At 43.1% G+C, this 23101-nt stretch overlaps 1 protein-coding gene across 3 annotated transcripts in view; it reads right to left on the bottom strand.

The window, feature by feature from the left end:
- The window catches only part of buc (bucky ball), a 77398-nt gene extending 54647 nt beyond the window's left edge, over positions 1–22751 (bottom strand). Inside the window, exons 1-3 of one of the 3 annotated variants that reach the window (XM_073070471.1) lie at positions 22677–22751; positions 22018–22257; positions 18199–19760 (exon numbers count right to left, since the gene is read on the bottom strand). In XM_073070471.1, coding sequence (XP_072926572.1) covers positions 18199–19760; positions 22018–22246 — 1791 coding nt within the window. In that variant the 5' untranslated portion in view covers positions 22247–22257; positions 22677–22751. Of the gene's footprint in view, positions 1–18198; positions 19761–22017; positions 22258–22354; positions 22480–22504; positions 22573–22676 lie in introns of those variants that run through there. The other 2 variants (XM_073070385.1, XM_073070314.1) reach the window with 2 other exon arrangements.
- Between the last annotated feature and the right edge of the window lie 350 nt (positions 22752–23101).

Raw genomic sequence — 23101 nt, 5'->3', positions numbered from 1 at the left:
CATTTGCTCCTAAATGCCTATACTGACAATGCACCTCTTTTTTTCTCTTAACGAGGGCCTCAATATCTCTTGAAAAATAATGTTTCCTACACTTGTTATCTTTACCATTTATTCTAACAGGCACACATGTACAAGCTTTGTACTCTCAATGTTTCACTTTTGAAGGCCTCCCATTTTCTAAGTACATCTTTGCCAGAAAACAGCCTGTCCTAATCTACACTTGTCAGATCATTTCTGATACCATCAAAATTAGTGTTCCACTAATTTAGAATTTTAACCTGCACACCAGACCTATCTCTTTGCATAGTTACTTTGAAACTATTAGCATTGTGGTCACTGGATACAAAGTATTTCCCTAGCCAGACTTCTGATACTTCAGCAGGATCTGGACCAGCAAGATATAATGGGCTGAAAAATGGCAGTTGGAATATTTAATGCAGACAAGCGTAAGGTCTTGCACTTCATTAGAACCAAACAGGGTAGAATTTAAATGGTAGGGCACTGAGGTATGTGGTAAAACAAAGGGATCGGGGAATAGAGGCCCATGATTCATTGGAAGTGGTGTCACAGACAGATAGGGTCATAAAGAAATCTTTCGGCACATTGGCCTTATAAACCAAGTATTGAGTGCGGAAGATTGGATGTTATGTTGAAGTTGCATAGACATTAGTGAGGCCTGATTTGGAGTATTGTATGCAGCATCTACCTACAGGAAAGATGTAAGTGACATTGAAAAAGCACAAAATTTTCAGAAAGATGTTGCCAGATCTGAAGGACAAGAGTCATTACGAAAGATTGAATAGGTTCAGATTTATTCTTTGGAATGCAGAGTACTGAGAGGAGATTTGATAGAAGTATACAAAATTATGATGAGTACAGATGGGAGTAGATACAAGCAGGCTTCCCTCCCCTGCCTCCCAGAGGTTGGGTGGGACTAGAACTAAAATTCAGTGGTTAAGGATGAAAAGTGAAAAGCTCGAATGAAGAACATAGAAATCTACAGCACAGAACAGGCCCTTCAGCCTACAATATTTCACCAACCATGTAACCTACACAATAAAATGCCTAGAATTGCCCTACCACATAGCCCTCTAAAGAGGCTCTTCCTATTGTATCCATCTCCATCGCCAGCAGTACATTCCATGCACCCACCACTCTGCACAAACTTGACCCTGCAAAACCCTCTGCAGCTGCTTCAAAGCATCTTAAAACTACACCCCCTCATGTTAACCATTTCAGGCCTGGAAAAAAGCCTATCATATTCTGCATGAAGGTCAGTCACCAGTGGAAGTGCCTCAGGGATCTGTTCTGGGACCCTTACTCTTCGTAATTTTTATAAATGACCTGGATGAGGAAGTGGACAGATGGGTTAGAAAGTTTGCTGATGATACAAAGGTTGGGGGTGTTGTGGATAGTGTGGAGGGCTGTCAGAGGTTACATTGGGACATTGATAGGATGCAAAACTGGGCTGAGAAGTGGCAGATGGAGTTCAACCCAGTTAAGTGTGAAGTGGTTCATTTTGGTAGGTCAAATATGATGGCAGAATATAGCATTAATGGTAAGACTCTTGGAAGTGTGGAGGATCAGAGGGATCTTGGGGTCCAAGTCCATAGGATGCTCAAAGCAGCTGCATAAGTTGACTCTGTGGTTAAGAAGGTGTATGGTGTATTGGCCTTCATCAATCATGGAATTGAATTTAGGAGCCGAGAGGTAATGTTGCAGCTATACAAGACCCTGGCCAGACCCCATTTGGAGTACTGTGCTCAGTTCTGGTCGCCTCACTACAGGAAGTATGTGGAAGCCATAGAAAGGGTGCACAGGAAATTTACAACGATGTTGCCTGGATTGGGGAACATGCCTTATGAAGATAGGTTGAATGAACTCAGCCTTTTCTCCTTGGAGCGAAGGACCTGATAGAGGTGTACAAGATGATGAGAGGTGTTGATCGTGTGGATAGTCAGAGGCTTTCTCCCAGGGCTGAAATGGTTGCCACTGGAGGACACAAGTTTAAAGTGCTGGGGAGTAGGTACAGAGGAGATGTCAGGGGTAAGTTTTTTTTTTAAACTCCGAGAATGGTGAGTGTGTGGAATGGGCTGCCGTCAACTGTAGTGCAGGTGGATACGATAGGGTCTTTTAAGAGGCTTTTGGATAGGTACATGGAGCTTAGTAAAATAGAGGACTTGGGTAAGCTTAGTAATTTCTAAGGTAGGGACATGCTCGGCACAACTTTGGGCCGAAGGGCCTGTATTGTGCTGTAGGTTTCTATGTATACACCTCTATCAGGTCACCCTTCATCCTCTGTTGCTCCAAGGAGAAAAGGCTAAGTTCAATCAAACCATTCACATTTGGCTTGCTCTCCAATCCAGACAACATCCTTGTAAATCTCCTCTGCACACTTTCCATAGTATCCACATCCTTCCTCTAGTGAGATGACCAGAACTGAGTAGTACTCCAAATGAGGTCTTATACATCTGTAACATTACCTCATGGTTCTTCAACTCAATCCCACAGTTGATGAATGCCAACACACCATACGCCTACTTAACAACACTGTCAACCTGCGCAGAATCTTTGAGTGTCCTATGGACATGGACCCCAAGATCTTCCTGATATGTCCAGTGTGGTCACTGTCAAGAGTCTTACCATTATTATAGTCTGTCTTCAAATTATACCTACCAAAATGAGCCACTTCACACTTATTTGGTTTGAACTCCATCTGCCACTCATCAGCCCAGTTCTGCATCATATTGTTGACCCGCTGTAACCTCAGACAACCCTCCAGACTATCCACAACACCCCCCACTTTTGTCATCAGCAAACTTACTCACCCAGCCTCTACTTCTTCACTCAGGTCATTTATATTAAAAAAAAACAAAGAATAGATCCCTGCAGAACACCACTGGTCACCAACCTCTATGCACAATATGAACAATCCACAACCACCCTTTGCCTTCTGTGGTCAAGCCAATTCTGGATCCACAAAGCAAGGTCTCCTTGGATCACATGCCTCCTTACTTTCCGAATGAGCCTTGCATGGAGAACCTTATCAAATGCCTTACTGAAATTCATACACACATCCACTTCAATGTGTTTTGTTACATCCTCAATTGTAGGAAGTGGGAATTCAGGGTGAGCACAATTGTCCCCGATGACTACACCTGCAAAAGGTGCATCCAGCTGCAGCTTCTGTCAAACCAAGTTAGGGAACTGGAGCTGGATGAACTGCAGATAATTCTGGAGGCAGAGGCAGTAATAGATCAGAGTTTCAGGGAGACAGTCACCCCTAAAAGTCAGGAGACAGGTAACGGTGACTGTCAGGAGAGGCAGGGGAGTAGACAGAAAGAGCAGAGCACCCCTGTGGCTGTTCCCATCAACAATAAGTATACCGTTTTGGATACAGTTGGTGGGGACGACCTACCAGGGACAAGTTGTGGTGGTCGCATTTCTGGCACCGAGACTGGACCCTCAGTTCAGAAAGGAAGGAGGGAAAAGAGGAGTGCAGTAGTGATGGGGGATTCAATAGTTAGGGGGACAGATAAGAGGTTCTGTGGGAGAGCTCGAGAATCCTATAACAACCATATAACCATATAACAATCACAGCACGGAAACAGGCCATTCCGGCCCTCCTAGTCCGTGCCGAACTCTTAATCTCACCTAGTCCCACCTACCCGCACTCAGCCCATAACCCTCCACTCCTTTCCTATCCATATACCTATCCAATTTTACCTTAAATGACACAACTGATCTGGCCTCTACTACTTCTACAGGAAGCTCATTCCACACAGCTATCACTCTCTGAGTAAAGAAATACCCCCTCGTGTTTCCCTTAAACTTTTGCCCCCTAACTCTCAAATCATGTCCTCTCGTTTGAATCTCCCCTACTCTCAATGGAAACAGCCTATTCACGTCAACTCTATCTATCCCTCTCAACATTTTAAATACCTCGATCAAATCCCCCCTCAACCTTCTACGCTCCAATGAATAGAGACCTAACTTGTTCAACCTTTCTCTGTAACTTAAGTGCTGAAACCCTGGTAACATCCTAGTAAATCGTCTCTGCACTCTCTCTAATTTATTGATATCTTTCCTATAATTCGGTGACCAGAACTGTACACAATATTCCAAATTTGGCCTTACCAATGCCTTGTACAATTTTAACATTACATCCCAACTTCTGTACTCAATGCTCTGATTTATAAAGGCCAGCGTTCCAAAAGCCTTCTTCACCACCCTATCTACATGAGACTCCACCTTCAGGGAACTATGCACTGTTATTCCTAGATCTCTCTGTTCCACTGCATTCCTCAATGCCCTACCATTTACCCTGTATGTTCTATTTGGATTATTCCTGCCAAAATGTAGAACCTCACACTTCTCAGCATTAAACTCCATCTGCCAACGTTCAGCCCATTCTTCTAACCGGCATAAATCTCCCTGCAAGCTTTGAAAACCCACCTCATTATCCACAACACCTCCTACCTTAGTATCATCAGCATACTTACTAATCCAATTTACCACCCCATCATCCAGATCATTTATGTATATTACAAACAACATTGGGCCCAAAACAGATCCCTGAGGCACCCCGCTAGTCACCGGCCTCCATCCCGATAAACAATTATCCACCACTACTCTCTGGCATCTCCCATCTAGCCACTGTTGAATCCATTTTATTACTCCAGCACTAATACCTAACGACTGAACCTTCTTAACTAACCTTCCATGTGGAACTTTGTCAAAGGCCTTGCTGAAGTCCATATAGACTACATCCACTGCCTTACCCTCGTCAACATTCCTCGTAACTACTTCAAAAAATTCAATAAGGTTTGTCAAACATGACCTTCCACGCACAAATCCATGCTGGCTACTCCTAATCAGATCCTGTCTATCCAGATAATTATAAATACTATCTCTAAGAATACTTTCCATTAATTTACCCACCACTGATGTCAAACTGACAGGTCTATAATTGCCAGGCTTACTTCTAGAACCCTTTTTAAACAATGGAACCACATGAGCAATACGCCAATCCTCCGGCACAATCCCTGTTTCTAATGACATCTGAAAGATCTCCGTCAGAGCTCCTGCTATCTCTACACAAACTTCCCTCAAGGTCCTGGGGAATATCCGGTCAGGACCCGGAGATTTATCCACTTTTAAATTTCTTAAAAGCGCCAGTACTTCCACCTCTTTAATTGTCATAGGTTCCATAACTTCCTTACTTGTTTCCCACACCTTACACCATTCGATATCCTTCTCCTTAGTGAATACCGAAGAGAAGAAATCGTTCAAAATCTCTCCCATCTCCCTCGGCTCCACACATAGCTGACCACCCTGATTCTCTAAGGGACCAATTTTATCCCTCACTATCCTCTTGCTTTTAATATAACTGTAGAAGCCTTTCGGATTTACTTCCACCTTATTTGCCAAACCAAACTCGTAACTTCTTTTAGCTTTTCTAATCTCTTTCTTAAGTTTCCTTTTACATTCTTTATATTCCTCGAGCAATTCCTTTACTCCATGCTGCCTATATCTATTGTAGACATCCCTCTTTTTTCGAACCAAGTTTCTAATATCCCTTGAAAACCATGGCGCTTTCAAACCTTTAATCTTTCCTTTCAACCGAACAGGAACATAAAGATTCTGTACCCTCATAATTTCACCCTTAAATGACCTCCATTTCTCTATTACATCCTTCCCATAAAACAACTTGACCCATTCCACTCTCTCTAAATCCCTGCGCATCTCCTCAAAGTTAGCCTTTCTCCAATCAAAAATCTCAACTCTAGGTCCAGTCCTGTCCTTCTCCATAATTATATTGAAGGTAATGCTATTGTGATCACTGGACCCGAAGTGCTCCCCAACACATACATCTGTCAGCTGACCTATCGCATTCCCTAACAGGAGATCCAACACTGCCCCATCTCTAGTCGGTACTTCTATGTATTGTTGCAAAAAGCTATCCTGCACACATTTCACAAACTCTAAACCATCCAGCCCTTTTACAGAATGAGCTTCCCAATCTATGTGTGGAAAATTAAAATCTCCCACAATCACCACCTTGTGTTTACTACAAATATCTGCTATCTCCTTACACATTTGCTCTTCCAACTCACGCTCCCCATTAGGTGGCCTATAATACACTCCTATCAGTGTTACTACACCTTTCCCATTCCTCAATTCCACCCAAATAGCCTCCCTAGAGGAGCTCTGTAATCTATCCTTCCAAAGCACCGCCATAAGATTTTCTCGGACAAGCAATGCAACACCTCCTCCTCTGGCCCCTCCTACTCTATCACACCTGAAGCAACTAAATCCAGGAATATTTAGTTGCCAATCACACCCTTCCTGCAACCATGTTTCACTAATAGCTACAACATCATAATTCCATGTATCAATCCACACTTTAAGCTCATCCACCTTTCTTACAATGCTCCTAGCATTAAAATAGATACATTTAAGATACTCTCCACCTCCTCCTCTCTTTTCATCCCTAGCAATGCATTCAAATTTATTATCCTTTTCTTTCTTCTCCCCTACAACTTCGGGCTGAGCGCATCCCTCCTCCATCACCTGCCTGTCCTCCCTCACACACGGTCTACTTACTTGCTCTACTGGTGAACTAACCTCCTCTCCCATAGTTTCCTCAAATTGATTTCCGCCCCCCCATCTTACTAGTTTAAAGTCTGCCCCGTAGCCCTAGCAAACCTCCCCGCTAGGATATTGGTCCCCCCAGGATTCAAGTGTAACCCGTCCTTCTTGAACAGGTCACGCCTGCCCCAGAAGAGGTCCCAATGATCCAGAAACTTGAATCCCTGCCCCCTGCTCCAATCCCTCAACCACGCATTCATCCTCCACCTAATTCCATTCCTACTCTCACTGTCGCGTGGTACAGGCAGTAATCCCGAGATTACTACCTTTGCGGTCCTTCTTCTTAACTGCCTTCCTAACTCCCTATACTCTCGTTTCAGGACCTCTTCCCCTTTCCTACCTATGTCATTGGTACCTACATGTACCACGACCTCTGGCTCCTCACCCTCCCACTTCAGGATATCTTGGACGCGATCAGAAACGTCCCGGACCCTGGCACCAGGGAGGCAAACTACCATCCGGGACTCCCGATCACCTCCACAGAACCGCCTGTCTGAACCCCTGACTATCGAGTCCCCTATTACTATGGTCCTCTTTCTTCTATCCCTACCCTTCTGAGCTACAGGGCCGTCAATCCTGGATGGTCTGTTGCCCCCATGGTGCCAGGGTTCACAATACCTCTGATTGAGTTCTTGGTATTCTCAGGAGAGAGGGTGAGCAGCCAGATGTCGTGATCCATGTGGGGACCAATAGATAGGAGTAGGGATGAGGTCCTGAAGGAGGAATATAGGGAGTTAGGGAAGTTAAAAAGCAGGACCTCAAGGGTGGTAACCTCGGGATTACTGCCTGTGCCACGAAACAGAGACGGCATGAGCAGGAAGTTATGGCAGATGAATGCGTGGCTGAAGAGTTGATGCAGGGGTTCAGATTTCTGGATCATTGAGATCTCTTATGGGGAAGGTCTGACCTGTACAAAAAGGACAGGCTGCACCTGAACTGGAAAGGGACCAATATCCTGCCAGGCAGGTTTGCTAGAACTGTTGTGCAGGGCTTAAACTAGTTTGGCAGGGGGGTTGGAATCAGAATGCGAGTGCAGAGATTAGGGTAGAAGGACAAGGGCATGATGCTATGTGTTCTGAGTTGGTGAGGAAGGACAGGCAGGGGACAAAACATAAATGTAGCCAGTTAGAGGGGTTGAAATGTGTCTATTTCAATGCTAGGAGTATGAGGAATAAAGGGGATGAACTCAGCATGGCTCAGTACTTGGAACTATGATGTTACTGAAACTTATCTGGAGGAAGGGCAGGATTGGCTGATGCAGGTACCGGGGTTTAGGTGTTTTAAAAGGAATAGGATGGGAGGTGGGGGATGGAAACAGCATTACTGGTTGGGGATAGTATCACGGCTATAGAAAGGGAGGACACTGCAGAGTGAGTGCTCACTGAGTCTGTGTGGGTGGAAGGCAGAAATAGGAAGGGATTGATCACTGCGCTGGGAGTAGTCTATATGCCCCCAAATAGCCCTTGGGACACCGAGGAGCAGATAAGTAGGCAGATTTTAGAATGGTGCAGGAAATACGGGGTTGTAGTTATGGGCGATTTCAACTTCACTCATATCGACTGGCACCTTCTGAGTGCAAGGGGAATAGATGGGCCTGGGTTTGTCAGGTGTGTTCAAGAAGGATTCCTAACACAGTACGTGGACCGGCCAACAAGAGGAGAGGCTATACTGGATCTAGTTCTGTTAATGTACCTGGTCAGGTGGCAGACCTCTTGTTGGGGGAGCATTTTGGTCAGAGTGACCACAACTCCCTTAGCTTCAGCATAGCTATGGAAAAGGATAAAAGCAGACAAAATGGGAAAGTGCTTAACTGGAGAAGGGCAAACTATGAAAGGATGAGGCAGGAACTAGCGAGAGTAAATTGGAAACAGATGTTCAAAGGGGAAAGCACAGAAGTAATGTGGAGGAAGTTTAGGGACCACATGCTGGGTTCAGGATAGGTTTGTTCCACTGAGACAAGGGAAAAAAAGGTAGGAAAAGTGAACCGTGGCTGACGAAACATGTGAGTCAACTCATCAAGAGGAAAAAGGAAGCGTATGTTAGATATAAGAAGCAGGAAGTAGGAGGGGCTTATGAGAAATATAGGGTAGCCAGGAAGGAGCTAAAGAAAGGACTTAGGAGAGCTCGAAGGGGGCATGAGAAGGCCTTGGCATGTAGGATTAAGAAGAACCCCAAGGCGTTCTACGCATCTGTGAAGAACAGGAGGATGACGAGATCGAAGGTGGGACGGCTAAAGGATAAAGAGGGCAACATGTGCCTGGAAGCGAAGGAGGTTGGGGAGGTCCTAAATGAATACTTTGCTTCAGTATTCACCAGTGAAAAGGATCTTGATCAGGGTGAGGTCGAAATAGAGCAGGCCTGTGTGCTGGACAATGTGGAGATTAGGGAAGTAGTAGTGCTGGATCTTCTTAAAAACATCAAGATTGATAAATCCCTAGGGCCAGATATGACACACCCCAGGTTGTTGTGGTAATTCAGAGGAGAGATTGCTGGAGCATAAGCTATGATCTTTGAATCCTCTTTGGCTGCAGGGGAAGTGCCGGAGGACTGGAGAATGGCAAATGTAGTTCCCTTGTTTAAAAAAGGTAATAGGGAGAAACCTAGGAACTATAGACCGGTGAGTCTTACGTCAGTGGTAAGCAAACTACTGGAAAGGATTCTTAAGGATAGGATCTACGAGCATTTGGAGAAGTACAGTCTACTCATGGATAGTCAACATGGCTTTGTGAAGGGAAGATCATGCCTCACGAGCCTGATTGAGTTTTTTGAAGAGGTAACAAAAGAAATTGATGAGGGTAGGGCAGTGGATGTGGTCTACATGGACTTTAGTAAAGCATTTGACAAGGTCCCTCATGAGAGACTCATCCAGAAAGTCATGAGGCATGGGATAAGTGGAACCTTGGCTGTTTGGATAAAAAATTGGCTTAAAAGAAGAAAGCAGAAGGTAGTTGTGGAAGGAAAGTATTCTGCCTGGAGGTCGGTGACTAGTGGAGTGTGCAAGGATCTGTCCTGGAACCCCTGCTATTTGTGATTTTTATAAATTACCTGGATGTAGAGATGGAAGGATGGGTGAGTAAATTTGCGATGACACAAAGATTGGAGGAGTTGTGGATGGAGCTGCAGGTTGTTGAAGGTTACAAGAGGATATAGACAGGCTGCAGAGTTGGGCAGAAAAATGGCAGATGGAGTTCAATCCAGATAAGTGTGAGGTCATGCATTTTGGAAGGACAAACCAGAAGACTGAGTACAAGATTAATGGTCAGTTACCTAAGTGTGTGGATGAACAAAGGGACCTTGGGTTTCAAATCCATACATCCCTCAGGTCGCTGCACAGGTTGATAGGGTAGTTAAGAAGGCCTGTGGGATGCTAGGCTTCATTAATAGGGGTATTGAGTTCAAGAGTAGAGAGGTCATGTTTCAACTCTACAAATCTCTGGTGAGACCACACTTAGAGTATTGTGTTCAATTCTGGTCACCTCATTATAGGAAGGATGTGGAAGCTATGGAGAGGATGCAGAGGAGATTTACCAGGATGTTGCCTGGTTTGGAGAACAAGTCATATGAAGCAAGGTTAGCAGAGCTGGGACTTTTCTCTTTGGAGCATAGAAGAATGAGAGGGGACTTGATAGAGGTCTACAAGATTATGAGAGGAATAGATAGGGTGGATAGTCAGTACCCATTTCCCAGGGCACCAATAACAAACACCCGAGGGCATTAAGGGAGGGAAGTTTAGGGGAGACGTCAGGGGTAAGTTTGTTTGTTTGTTTTTACACAAGGTTGTGAGTGCCTGGAATGACTTGCCAGGGATGGTGGTGGAAGTTAAAACATTAGGGGTATTTAAGAGCCTCTTGGACAGGCATATGGATGAAAGAAAAATGGAGGGTTATGGGGTAGTGTGGGTTTAGTACTTTTTAAAATAAGGATTATATGGGTCAGCACAACATCGAGGGCTGAAAGGCCTGTCTGTGCTGTAGTATTCTAGAGTCTAGTGTCTGGTGTCTCAAATAATTCAATCAAGCTCGTAAGGAACAACCTACCCTTGGACAAAGCCATCCTGACTATCCCTATTCAGATTATGTCTCACCAAATGCTCAAATTCTGCCTCTCAGGATTTTCAACAACTTTCCCACCACTGAAACAGGACTCACTGGTCTACAATTTCCTGGGTATCCCTACACCCTTTCTTGAACAAGGAAACAACATTTGCAACCTTCCAATCCTCTGGTACTCCTCCCATCCCTATTGATGCAAAGTTTATCACTAAAGGCTCAACAATCTCCTCCCTCACTTCCTACTGTAGCCTGGGGTATATCTCCTCCAGTCCTGGTGACTTATTCAACAATGTTTTTCAAAAGCTCCAGCACATCCCCTTAAATGTTTATATGCTCAAGCATTTCAGTCCACTGCAAGTCATCCCCACAATTGCCAAGGTCTTTTTCCCTGGTGAACACTGAAGTATTAAGTACCTCTGCTACATGCACACATTTCCACTGTCACACCTGATTGGTCCTATTCTCACACTGCTCATCCTCTTACCCTTCACATACTTGCAGAATGCCTTGGGGGTTTCCTTAATCCAGCTCACCAAGGCCTTCATGGCTCCTTCTGACTCTAATTTCATTCATCAGCTCCTTCCTGGCAACCTTGTAATTTTCTAGAGCTCCAACAGTACCTAATTTCTTGAACCTTTCATAAGCTTTTCTTTTCTTAACTAGATGTTCTACATTCTTTGTACACCATGGTTTTATTTTACCCTACCATTCTTTCCGTGCCTCAATTAAATATACCTATACAGAATGCCATGCAAGTGTTCCCTGAACATTTGCCACATTTATGCCATGTATTTCCCTAGAATATCTGCTCCCAAGTTCCTGCCTGATAGCATCATATTTACCCCTACCCCAGTTAAATGTTTTCCCAAATTGTCTGCTCCTATCCCTCTCTATGGTAAAAGAGACAGAGTTGTGATCACCACCTCCAAAATGCTCTTCCACTGAGAGAATGACATCTGAATCAGGTTTATTTCCCAATACCAGATCAAGTGCAGTCGGCCTATCTACATATTGCATTGGGAAGCCTTACTGAACACACCTAATAAACTCCACCCTATCTAAACCCATTGCTCCACAGAGGTGCCAGTCAATATTAAGAAAGTTAAAATTTTCCATCATAACAACCCTAGTATTATTGAACAGTTCCAGAATCTGCCTCCCCAGTTGGCTCCTCAAAGTCCCTGTTAATAGTGGCGAGGGGGTCTATATAAAAAAAAATACCCAATAGAGTTATTGTCCCCTTCCCATTTCTGACTTCCACCCATAATGACTCAGTAGATAATCACTTCATGACTTCCTCCTTTTCTGCAGCCATGACTCAAAAGGTACTAATATCTTGGCGGGATTGTTTAAATATAGCTGTTAGGGAGGGTTTAAACTAAGTTGGTAAGAGGAAGGCAACCAGGTTGTTAAGGTCAAGGAAGAGGAAAATAGAAATAAGTCAAAGATACTGTGCAGCAAAGATAGCAAGGACAGGCAGGTGAATAGACAGGGTAATTTGCTGTGCGATAGAAATATAGCAAAATTGATAACAGATACTGATCTAAATGTACTGTACTTAAATGCACGCAACATTAAAAATAAAGTGGATGACCTTGTTGTACAGCTACAGGTTAAAAGATATGACATTGTGGCCATCACAGAGTCATGGCTAAATAATGGATGTGATTGGGAGCTGAACGTCCAAGGATACACAGTGTATAGGAAAGATAGGAAAGTAGGTAAAGGGAGTGGCGTGGCCATGATGGTAAGCAATGATATCAAATCACTAGAAAGAAGGGACATGGGATCAGAAGAGGTAGAAATCTTATTGGTCAAGTTAAGAAATGGAAGGGTAAAAAGACACTAATAGCAGTTATATACAGGCCTCCAAACAGCAGCCAGGATGTGGACTACAAGTTACGGCTGGAAATAGAAAAAGCGTGTCAAAAAGGATAATGTCAAGATAATTATGGGAGATTTTAATGTGAAAGTGGATTGGGGAAGTCAGGAAGGTACTGGATCTCAGGAGAGGGAGTTTGTAGAATGCTTACGGGATGGCTATTTGGAGCAGCTAGTCCATAAGCCCACCGGGGATCAGCTGTTTTGGATTGAGTGCTGTGTAATGAACCTGAGGTGATTAGGGAGCTAGAGGTAATGGAACCCCTTAAAAGTAGTGATCATAATATGATTGAGTTCAGTTTCAAATTTGAAAAGGAGATGCTGGTATCAGGTGTATCGATATTTCAGTGGAACAAAGGAAATTAGTGGTATGAGAGAGGAACTGGCCCAAGTTGATTGGAAAAGTAAGCTAGATGGAGGGATGGTAGAGCAGAATTGGATGAAATTCCTACAAGAAATAAATGCAGGAAAAATATACTCCAAGAAAAAAAAATCATGAATGGAAAAACAGCACAAATGTGCCTAACGAGAGAGGTTAAGGCTAAAATAAAAGCAAAAGAAACGATGTACAAGGAAGCAAAAATTAGTGGGAAAATTGAGGACTGAACGACTTTTAAAAACTTAAAAAGGAAACTAAGAAAGTCATTAGGAAAGAAAAGATGAATTATGAAAGGAAGTTGGCAATTAACATAATGGATACCAAGAGTTGTTTTTTTTTAAATATGAAGAGTAAAAGAGTGACACAGGTAGATATAGAACCAATTGAAAATGATGCTGGAGAAATTATAATGGATAACAAAGAGATGGCAGAAGAACTAAATGAGTATTTTGCATCAGTCTTCACAGTGGAAGACATTAGCAACATACCTGATAGCCAGAGGTCTTAGGGAATAGAATTAGGTACAGTCAAGATTGCTAGATTGGGAAGCTAAATGGACTCAGGATAGATAAGTCTCCCGGACTGGATGAGATGCACCCATGGGTTCTGAAGGAGCTGGCTTTGGAGATTGTGGAGGTATTGGAAATGATCTTCAAAGGAATCAATAGACTCTGGCATGGTTCCAGAGGACTGGAAGGTTGCAGATGTAGTTCCGCTGTTTAAGAAAGGAGGGAGGCAGCAAAGAAGAAAATTACAGACCTATAAGTCTGACATCGGTAGTTGGAAAGTTATTGGAGTCGATCCTCAAGGACGAAGTTAAGAAATACCTCCAGGTGCATTGCAAGACAAGCCCAAGCCAGCATGGTTTCATGAAGGGAAGATCCTGCCTCACCAACCTACTGGAATTTTTTGAGGTGCCTCCACCACTGACTCAGGCAGTGCATTCCACGCACCAACCACTCAGAGTGAAAAACCTTCCTCTAATATCCCCCTTGAACTTCCCTCCCCTTACCTTAAAGCCATGTCCTCTTGTACTGAGCAGTGGTGCCCTGGGGAAGAGGCGCTGGCTGTCCACTCCATCTATTCCTCTTAATATCTTGTACACCTCTATCATGTCTCCTCTCATCCTCCTCTTCTCCAAAGAGTAAAGCCCTAGCTCCCTTAATCTCTGATCATAATCCATACTCTCTAAACCAGGCAGCATCCTGGTAAATCTCCTCTGTACCCTTTCCAATGCTTCCACATCCTTCCTATACTGAGGCAACCAGAACTGGACACAGTACTCCAAGTGTGGCCTAAATAGAGTTTTATACAACTGCATCATTACATTGCGTCTCTTAAACTCTATCCCTCGACTTATGAAAGCTAACACCCCATAAGCTTTCTTAACTACCCTATCTACCTGTGAGGCAACTTTCAGGGATCTGTGGACATGTACCCCCAGATCCCTCTGCTCCTCCACACTACCAAGTATCCTGCCATTTACTTTGTACTCTGCCTTGGAGTTTGTCCTTCCAAAGTGTACCACCTCACACTTCTCCGGGTTGAACTCCATCTGCCACTTCTCAGCCCACTTCTGCATCCTATCAATGTCTCTCTGCAATCTTCGACAATCCTCTACACTATCTACAACACCACCAACCTTTGTGTCATCTGCAAACTTGCCAACCCACCCTTCTACCCCCACATCCAGGTCATTAATAAAAATCACAAAAAGTAGAGGTCCCAGAACAGATCCATGTGGGATGCCACTAGTCACAACCCTCCAATCTGAATGAACTCCCTCCACCATGACCCTCTGCCTTCTGCAGGCAAGCCAATTCTGAATCCACCTGGCCAAACTTCCCTGGATCCCATGCCTTCTGACTTTCTGAATAAGCCTACTATGTGGAACCTTGTCAAGGCTCTGGTATGCTGCTCCGAAGTAGCTCGTTTGGTTTCGGGAAGTTAGACTAAAAAGCTTTTTGTCTAATTGTTCTTGCTAAATCATGATGCAAAAGGTACGAGGGCGGGGATACGGAATAATACGAATTATCCCTATCCTTAGCCCCCTAACAAAAGAAATCGCCTTTCCATTCCTAATTCTAGCCCTCTGGAAGAAGGTAATTTTTTTGTCAATTTTTTTATAAATTTTTTTATCCGCATACATGCTTAATATTTTTTTTTGTCCCATAAGTGTTAATATCAAAAAAAGATTTTTTTTGAAGATAATTTTTTTTTGCTGTTCATCCTTACTAAAATCCATGTAGATCACATCCACTGCACTACCCTCATCTATATGCCTGGTCACCTCCTCAAAGAACTCTATCAGGCTTGTTAGGCATGATCTGCCCTTCACAAAGCCATGCTGACTGTCCCAGATCAGACCATGATTCTCTAAATGCCCATAGATCCTATCTCTAAGAATCTTTTCCAACAGCTTTCCCACCACAGACGCAAGGCTCACTGGTCTGTAATCACCTGGACTATCCCTACTACCTTTTTTGAACTAGGGGACAACATTCGCCTCCCTCCAATCCTCTGGTACCATTCCTGTGGACAACAAGGACATAAAGATCCTAGCCAGACATTCAGCAATCTCTTCCCTTGCCTCGTGGAGCAGCCTGGAGAATATTCCGTCAGGCCCCGGGGACTTATCCATCCTTCTGCTGGAAGTATTCAGCAGGCCAATCAATGTTCATGATTTTTATAAATGACCTGGATGAGGAAGTAGAGGGATGGGTTCATAAATTTTCTGATGACAAAGATTGGATGTTGTGGATAGTGTAGAGGTCTGTCAGAAGTTACAGCAGGACATTGGTAGGATGCAAAACTGGGCGGAGAAGTGGCAGATGGAGTTCAACCCAGATAAGTGTGAAGTGGTGCATTTTGGTAGATCAAATATGATGGCAGAATATAGTATTAATGATAAGACTCTTGGCAGTATGGAGGATCAGAGGGATCTTGGGATCCAAGTCCATAGGACACTCAAAGCTGCTGTGCAGGTTGACTCTGTGGTTAAGAAGGGATATGGTGCATTGGCCTTCAATCATGAGAGGTAATGTTGCAGCTATATAGGACCCTGGTCAGACCCCATTTGGAGTACTGTGCTCAGTTCTGGTCACCTCACTACAGGAAGGATGTGGAAGCCATAGAAAGGATGCAGAGGAGGTTTACAAGGATGTTTCCTGGATTGGGAAGCATGCCTTATGAGAATAGGTTGATTGAACTCAGCCTTTTTTCTTGGAACAACAGAGGATGAAAGGTAACCTGATAGAGGTGTACAAGATGAGAGGTATTGATCATGTGGATAGTCACAGGCTTTTTCCCTAGGGCTGAAATGGCTAACACGAGAGGGCAGTTTTAAGGTGCTTGGTAGGAACAGCGGAGATGTCAAGAGTAAGTTTTTTTTTAAATGCATTGAGTGGTGAGTGTGTGGAATGGGCTGCCAGAGATGATGATGGAGGTGGATAGGATAGGATCTGATCTTTTAAGAGACTCTTGGAGAGGTACATGGAGCTTAGAAAAATAGAGGGCTATGGGTAACCCTGGGTAATTTCTGAAGTATATACATGTTCAGTGTGAGCTGAAGGGCCTGTATTGATTGTGCTGTAGGTTTTCTATGTTTTCGATGTTTGTCTCAAGTGCTGCCTTTCTTTCTTTTGTCATTTCCTCAAAAACACAAGTTTGGAAGACATTTAGGCTATCCCTCAAACCCATACTTTGACATCCAAATACATCCTTCACTCCGATTCTTCATTTTCCTACCACTGATGCAAAGCTCACTGGCCTTGGAGACAACTAAACAATACCATCTCGTTTTGCTATCATCATTCTATGGAGCACGAGCATCCCTTTCCTGACCTCAGTATCCTCAATATCCTTCTCCTTGATAAATGCTAATGCAAAGTGCTCATTAACATCTTGCTGTCTGGCTCCAGGCACATGATAATGTACATAAGCAGAATTAGGCCATTCAGCCAATTGAGTCTGCTCAACCATTTGATCATGCCTAATTTTTCCCCTGCTCAAAGTTCAAAAGTTCAAGGACATTTATTATCCAAGTATTTATACAGGCAGTCAAAACAAAGAAACCCATTTAAAAAAATGCTCAAACACCCAATGTTAAAAAACAAATCATGCAAATAAAGCAAGCAATATTCAGAACTGAAGCTATGAAAGCACCTGCACCCTCAAAACTAGTCTCAACCAAATTCTCCAGCTTTCACCATTGTGTATTTAATATTTCAGTAATATTAGAGTAATATTGTAAATATAAACATTTGTTGTTTACATAATTCATAATAGGTTGTCTGTAAAGATATGTGAATGGTATACTTCACACCTGCACGTCATACACGTGCCTCACTGAAGTAAAATGAAGTACATGTCATTCCTAACTCCAGGCTTTTCTTTCAATTAGTTTTTTTTAATGTTTTGGAGTTACAAGACTTAACCCCCATCAATTTTGACATCCTTACTAATCAAGAAACCATCAACCTCTACTTTAAATATACCTAATACCTTGGCCGCCACAGCTGTCAGTGGCAATGAATTCCAGATTCACCACCTCTGAGTAAAGAAATTCTTCCTCATTTCTGTTCTAAATGGACATTCCTATATTCTGAGGCTATGGCCTCTAATTCTAGACTTTTTCCCCCACCCCCCACAGGAAATAGCTTCGCCATGTCCATTCTATCTAGGCCTTCTATTTTTGGTAGGTACATTCTGTCCTCTGGTAGACCTACCCTTTGCCTTTTCAAGTATAAAATGCCTGTAATTCTTACTTTCCAAGTAAGAATTGTCTCCTTTTAGCCTTCCCAATACCTTGCTTCACTTCTCTCCCGATTCTAGATCACCAAAACTAGCTTTGCTTTTCTTGACTACATTTTTAACATAAAAGATGCTAGAACTTTGCCATCTCATTGTCCTCACAGGAAGACATTGTTCCTGCATTGGCCCACTGGTTTTTAAATGGTTCGCATGTTCAATTTACCTGGTAAAAGCTGCCTCCAAACTACTGCTCCAGTTCCTGCCCAATGCTATCAGCATTAACTTTTCCCCAATCCTTAGTTTTCTTATCCATAACCATTTAGAAACTTAAATTAACATTCTCTCTGATCCCTCTGAATGTATTCCAATAATTTACCCAAATTATTGCTGAACTTTCCCATCTAGAAACAGTTGAAGTAATCAACTAAAATTAAAGCTATTTGCTGCCCCACAGTGTTTCACTAATTGCTAAAATATCATTACCTCTATGGAATCTGAAGAGTAACGAGATTTTTTGTTTCTGCTTGTTCTGAGTGATTCTTTGGAAATCCTGCGACACCGTCGCCATACATTGGATACTGAAGTCCCATGAGTTAAATGGTCCTTTTTCAAATCCTCTTTCTCAGACAAGGCATCACTACTCAAATTCCAAGTAGCAGAGTTATTTCTGCAAACATGCTTTGCGCCTTTTCCTTTTAGAAGTTCTTTTCTGCAACCACTGCAAAATTGCTTTCTCTCAGAAAGGCATTGATTCCCTTTATTGCCAATGTCTTCACTGTAGGCAGAGGATGCTGGGCAGAAGGATGAAGAATAGGGATTGCACATCAAGTGAGAGTATGACACCTGCCTTTTTCCGTGCATGACATCGAAGAAATCAAGTGACGATTCCTCATCCTTTGAGGAGATCTCTTCAAAAGATCCACTGGGATCTCCTGGCTGATGTTGTAATGTTTGAGGAAGACCACTTTTCCAGTAACGGCTTCTTGCTTGGTCTTGTAGCCATGCCAGGACACTTGCAGAAGGTATATATTCTTCAGCTGACTCAAGGGAAACATCACTTTTCAATAGCTCACACACCTTTTCTTCATTTAATGGCTCTATTGAACTAATATGCTCATTTTCTTTATTAGTTGCATTCTTCTCTTCCATTCCATGTTGATGAACAAGTCCACTTGGGCTCCTATGCAATGGAGACTTTTCAGACACCTCAGGCACAAACTCATTTGCTGGAAACTTGCAGCTTTTATTGTTTTTGCTGAGCAGGCTGTCCACTTTGTCAAGCCTGCCTGGGCAGCACAAAGCCTCATTTGTTCTAGTTTCAAACCCTGTTTCTGGAAATTTGTTTGAATCCTGCAAAATTCTTTGTGACTTGCTTGGAAGAGTACATTCTTCTGGAACTTCAGTTTTCTTGATTATTTTGTCAGCTTCAAATGGGCCATAAAAAGGCACCCCACTATCACAGGCACTAACAGACCAAACTTCACATTGAATACCATCTTCTACCTTTTTATTAGGTGTGTTATACAAGGGAACAGTAGCTTCAAATGACCTCCACACATTGATTGAAGGTGCTCCTTCACTGCACTCTATCCTTATCTTTTCCTTTTGTAAAGCATAGCCACCTGTTTTGGTACTCTTGGTTGTAACAGCTGTTTCTTCTGTCTCATTAGACTCTCCTTGTAATCCTTGGTGCAGGCCTCTTTCTTGGAGGATCTCAACAGGGTTGGAGGCCAATTCAGTACCAGGGGGCTGCTGGTGCCTTATTACAGCTGCTTGACTGCTACATGCCATAGTTTCAGTAACCACATCAGTCCTTTTGGGTTGGATTGGATTGGTTTCACTTGTGTCTGTTTGGACTTCTGAATTAGTCACATTTCTTCGGAAGGGATAGTGCCGGAATCGGGCAGAGTGATAAAACGCCGGTCGAGCGACAAAAGAATTAAAATAGGGTCTCCTTAAATTCGTGTGAGTCATTGGTGACTGTGGGCCATAGCTTCTTGGGAATGGCATGGGACACACAGGGTAATACAAACTACCACCAATTTCTAACAGGAAAAAGAGACAAAAATTACTTTCATATAACCAACAATTGATCCCTACAAACAAATTGCAAGGTTCTTAATCCACACACAACAATTCTACCTAGCATTTTGGGAACTGAAAATGACAATTTTAAAGGAGTCATTCCTTCACATAAGGGTAATGTTTATGGCCAGCACCTGACAAACATTAAACTCAAACAAATCAGAAAGTCAAACAAAATGGTAACAAAAGGAGGCAAGTTCCAATGTCAAACAGATGCGACAATGGAAAAATGTAAATCAGTATTGCATCCCCTTAATGAAGAACTAGTCTGGCCACTACTTGATTAATTTTGGGATGTGGATGTCACCAAAATTAGCGTTTATTACCCATCACTAGATGTTGGTCAAGTAATAGTGTCATAAGCACAAAAAACAACCTTGTAGAAGACACCATAATTATGCTAACTGTGCTTAATTTTATTCATTACACTGGGTCCCATTGTCTCACCTGCTTTGATAATTCAAGTAGTGTCCCAGATTTAGATGTTGTCCAAGTACATGCCTCCACACATTTAACATCACTACCATGTTCTTGGTGAGAACAGAATCTTAACTGTTCACCCTGTTACTCCCTCAAACTCATCTCAGGTTTTAAATGTTTCAGTAAATATTCTCACCATCCACCCCAACATTGTCCAGACTAGATGGGTTGAAGGGCTTATTTCTGTGCAGGCAGCACATTTCCAAATCCAGATGGTACTAGACTCTGAATGGAATCTGCTGATGTTTCAGAAAGATCCAGCCATCCCACAAATGTATCTTGATAAGATCTACAGGTAAGTGGTGCAAATGGGCTCAGAAAAACTATTTGAACTTAGAACATCAAACCTAACAGCACAATACAGGCTCTCTGCACAATGTTGTGTCAATCTTAAACCTATTCCAAGATCAATCTAACCCCTCCCTCCCACACAACCCTCATCCATGGGCCTATCTAGGAGTTTCCAAAATGACCCTAATGTAATAGAGGTTTATAAGATTGAGGCATAGATAGACAAGACAGACAATACCTTCTTCCCAGGGTTGAAATGGCCAATGCTAGAGGGCATTTATTTAAGGTCAGAGATGCAAGTTCAAAACAGTTGTGAGGGGCAATTATATATATTTTTTAAACTGAGTGCCTGGAATGTGCTGCCAGGGTTAGTGGTAAAGTTAGATACATTAGGGCTTTTAAGAGACATTTAGATAAGCACATGGATGTGAGGAAAATGGAACAATATGAATGTTGTGAGACAAAGGGGTTTAGTTAGCCATTTGATTATTATTTAATTGGATCAGCACAACCTTGTGGGCAGAAGGACCCATTCCTGTGCCATATTCTATCTGCTCTACTGCCACCCCTGTCAGTGCATATGACAATGAGGGACCCTGATGCAGAGGCAGCCAGCCTACATCAACATTTAAAAGATAGACAGCACAATGTGTCACTGGGCATGACCCAATAAATACCAGATTGCCTTCCAGTTAAACAAATGACAAAGCTACGACCACTCCCTTTCGACTGTTTACATGACAGCACACTGGTCCTCATGAGTAAGAGGGTCGGTTCCAGACACTGAGCTCAGAGCCCTTCACCTGCTGCACCCTCCCTCAACTACCAGTGACTGAACGCAGGTTAAAGGTTGAACAGAACCCAGACAAAGCGGGGTTTATACAATTAACCCGTTGATTACGAATCCACTGCAACAATTAAAATAAACGCGTAAATCAAGCGACTAAAGTGACAAATGAAATTAACCGCTGTAGGAACTCAGCGGGCCGAACAGCATCTGTGATGGCAGAGGGATGTTCAACCGTATCGGGACCGAGTCTCAATGCAGTTGACCACCCCCCTTGCCTCCACAGACGCTGGTCGACCCACTGAGTGTTGTTTTGTACTCAAGACACCAGCGCCTGTAGCTTCTCGTGTCACTGGTGTTTTAACCTGTGGTGAACTACATATACCAGAGTGGGTTGCTCCCAACAGACCCCTGCTGACTGCTCCTGTGGCTCCTCCCACAAACCCCTGTATAAAGGCGAATGAGGCCTGAGGCCGGCCCTCATTCTCCAGGATGTTGTGTTCATTCTTCCAATCAATAAAAGCCGATATCTCACTTCTTACGTCTCAGAGTGAGTTATTGATGGTGCATCATAACCAACCACACATCTGCCATCTCACAGTTATATCCGAATACACATTTCTCCTCTCAAAAATGTATGCGACGGCAAATCTACTCACCTACAGTCGGGTAGAAGTACGGATGGAAGGCGGGAGGGTGCATGAAATGAGACACGGGAGGTACAAACATCTGTGGTGGCGGCAGTGGCTGGAAGAAGAAAGAGCGGTTCTGATTGGGCGGGTGGCCATCTTCCGTCCTTTGGTAGTTTGGTGAAGAATTCATAGCGACTCGTGACAAGCAGACAATTAAAGTTAAAATCCAACTATCTGGGATCAGTGGCAGATTCATCGGAGCTCCAACTGAAAAAAAAAAGAACTTCAAAACAGAGAACTTCCAAACCCATTACTAAACACACTTCCACACAATAAGAAATAGGTTTATTTTAAATATAAACACCTAGGAGCAATTCTGGTCGTGGTTTTGAAACAGCAAACACACCACGTACTTCAAACTCCTTATTTAAACCAAAGACTAGAGAGAAAACAAATATCATTCGTTTTAGAAACCCCCATCAGCCTGACCCTTACACAGAACAACCTTCCCTACCTTGGTTCTCCAAGAACCGTGCATTTATCAATTAGCGGCCGACAAGCAGCCAGTCAGGTGAATCCCTTAATTTCACTGACACTGACGCTCCACTCCCTGCGCTTTATGCTGACCACGCCGATTTTATGCAACAGTTATGGCTACGGCTTATTCCACAATTTTCTGGCGTTACCTCTAGATAAACGTGACGGTGGTGTAATTGTTCTAATGCAAGGTGTGGAAACTTTATGCCTTTACTACCGAGAACTGCTTCTTGCCAACGGAAGCAACTGTGATTAGGTCAAACTGAGAGTCGTTAGAAACAATTTAAAATTTTTATTTTGGATTTTCAGCCGCCACATTTTTTTCTTTCATCCATTTTTTTCAATTGCCCCGTCATTTCTGATTATTGGATCTTGTGTAACTTTTCGTTGGACCTGCCTTGTCTTGCACACCTCGTAACCCCTCCCTGTAAAGTTATAGTCATATAAAAGTACATCACAGAAACAAGCCCTTCAGCCCATATAGTCTGTGCTGAACCATCTAAACTGCATACTCCCATCAGCCTGAACCTGGACCATAGTCCTCCACACCCAATCATTGTATCATTTACAAATT

The sequence above is a fragment of the Hemitrygon akajei genome, chromosome 1, assembly GCF_048418815.1.
Source record: "Hemitrygon akajei chromosome 1, sHemAka1.3, whole genome shotgun sequence".
In the NCBI taxonomy this organism is placed as follows: Eukaryota; Metazoa; Chordata; class Chondrichthyes; order Myliobatiformes; family Dasyatidae; genus Hemitrygon; species Hemitrygon akajei.
This window is presented reverse-complemented; position numbering and strand designations above follow the sequence as displayed.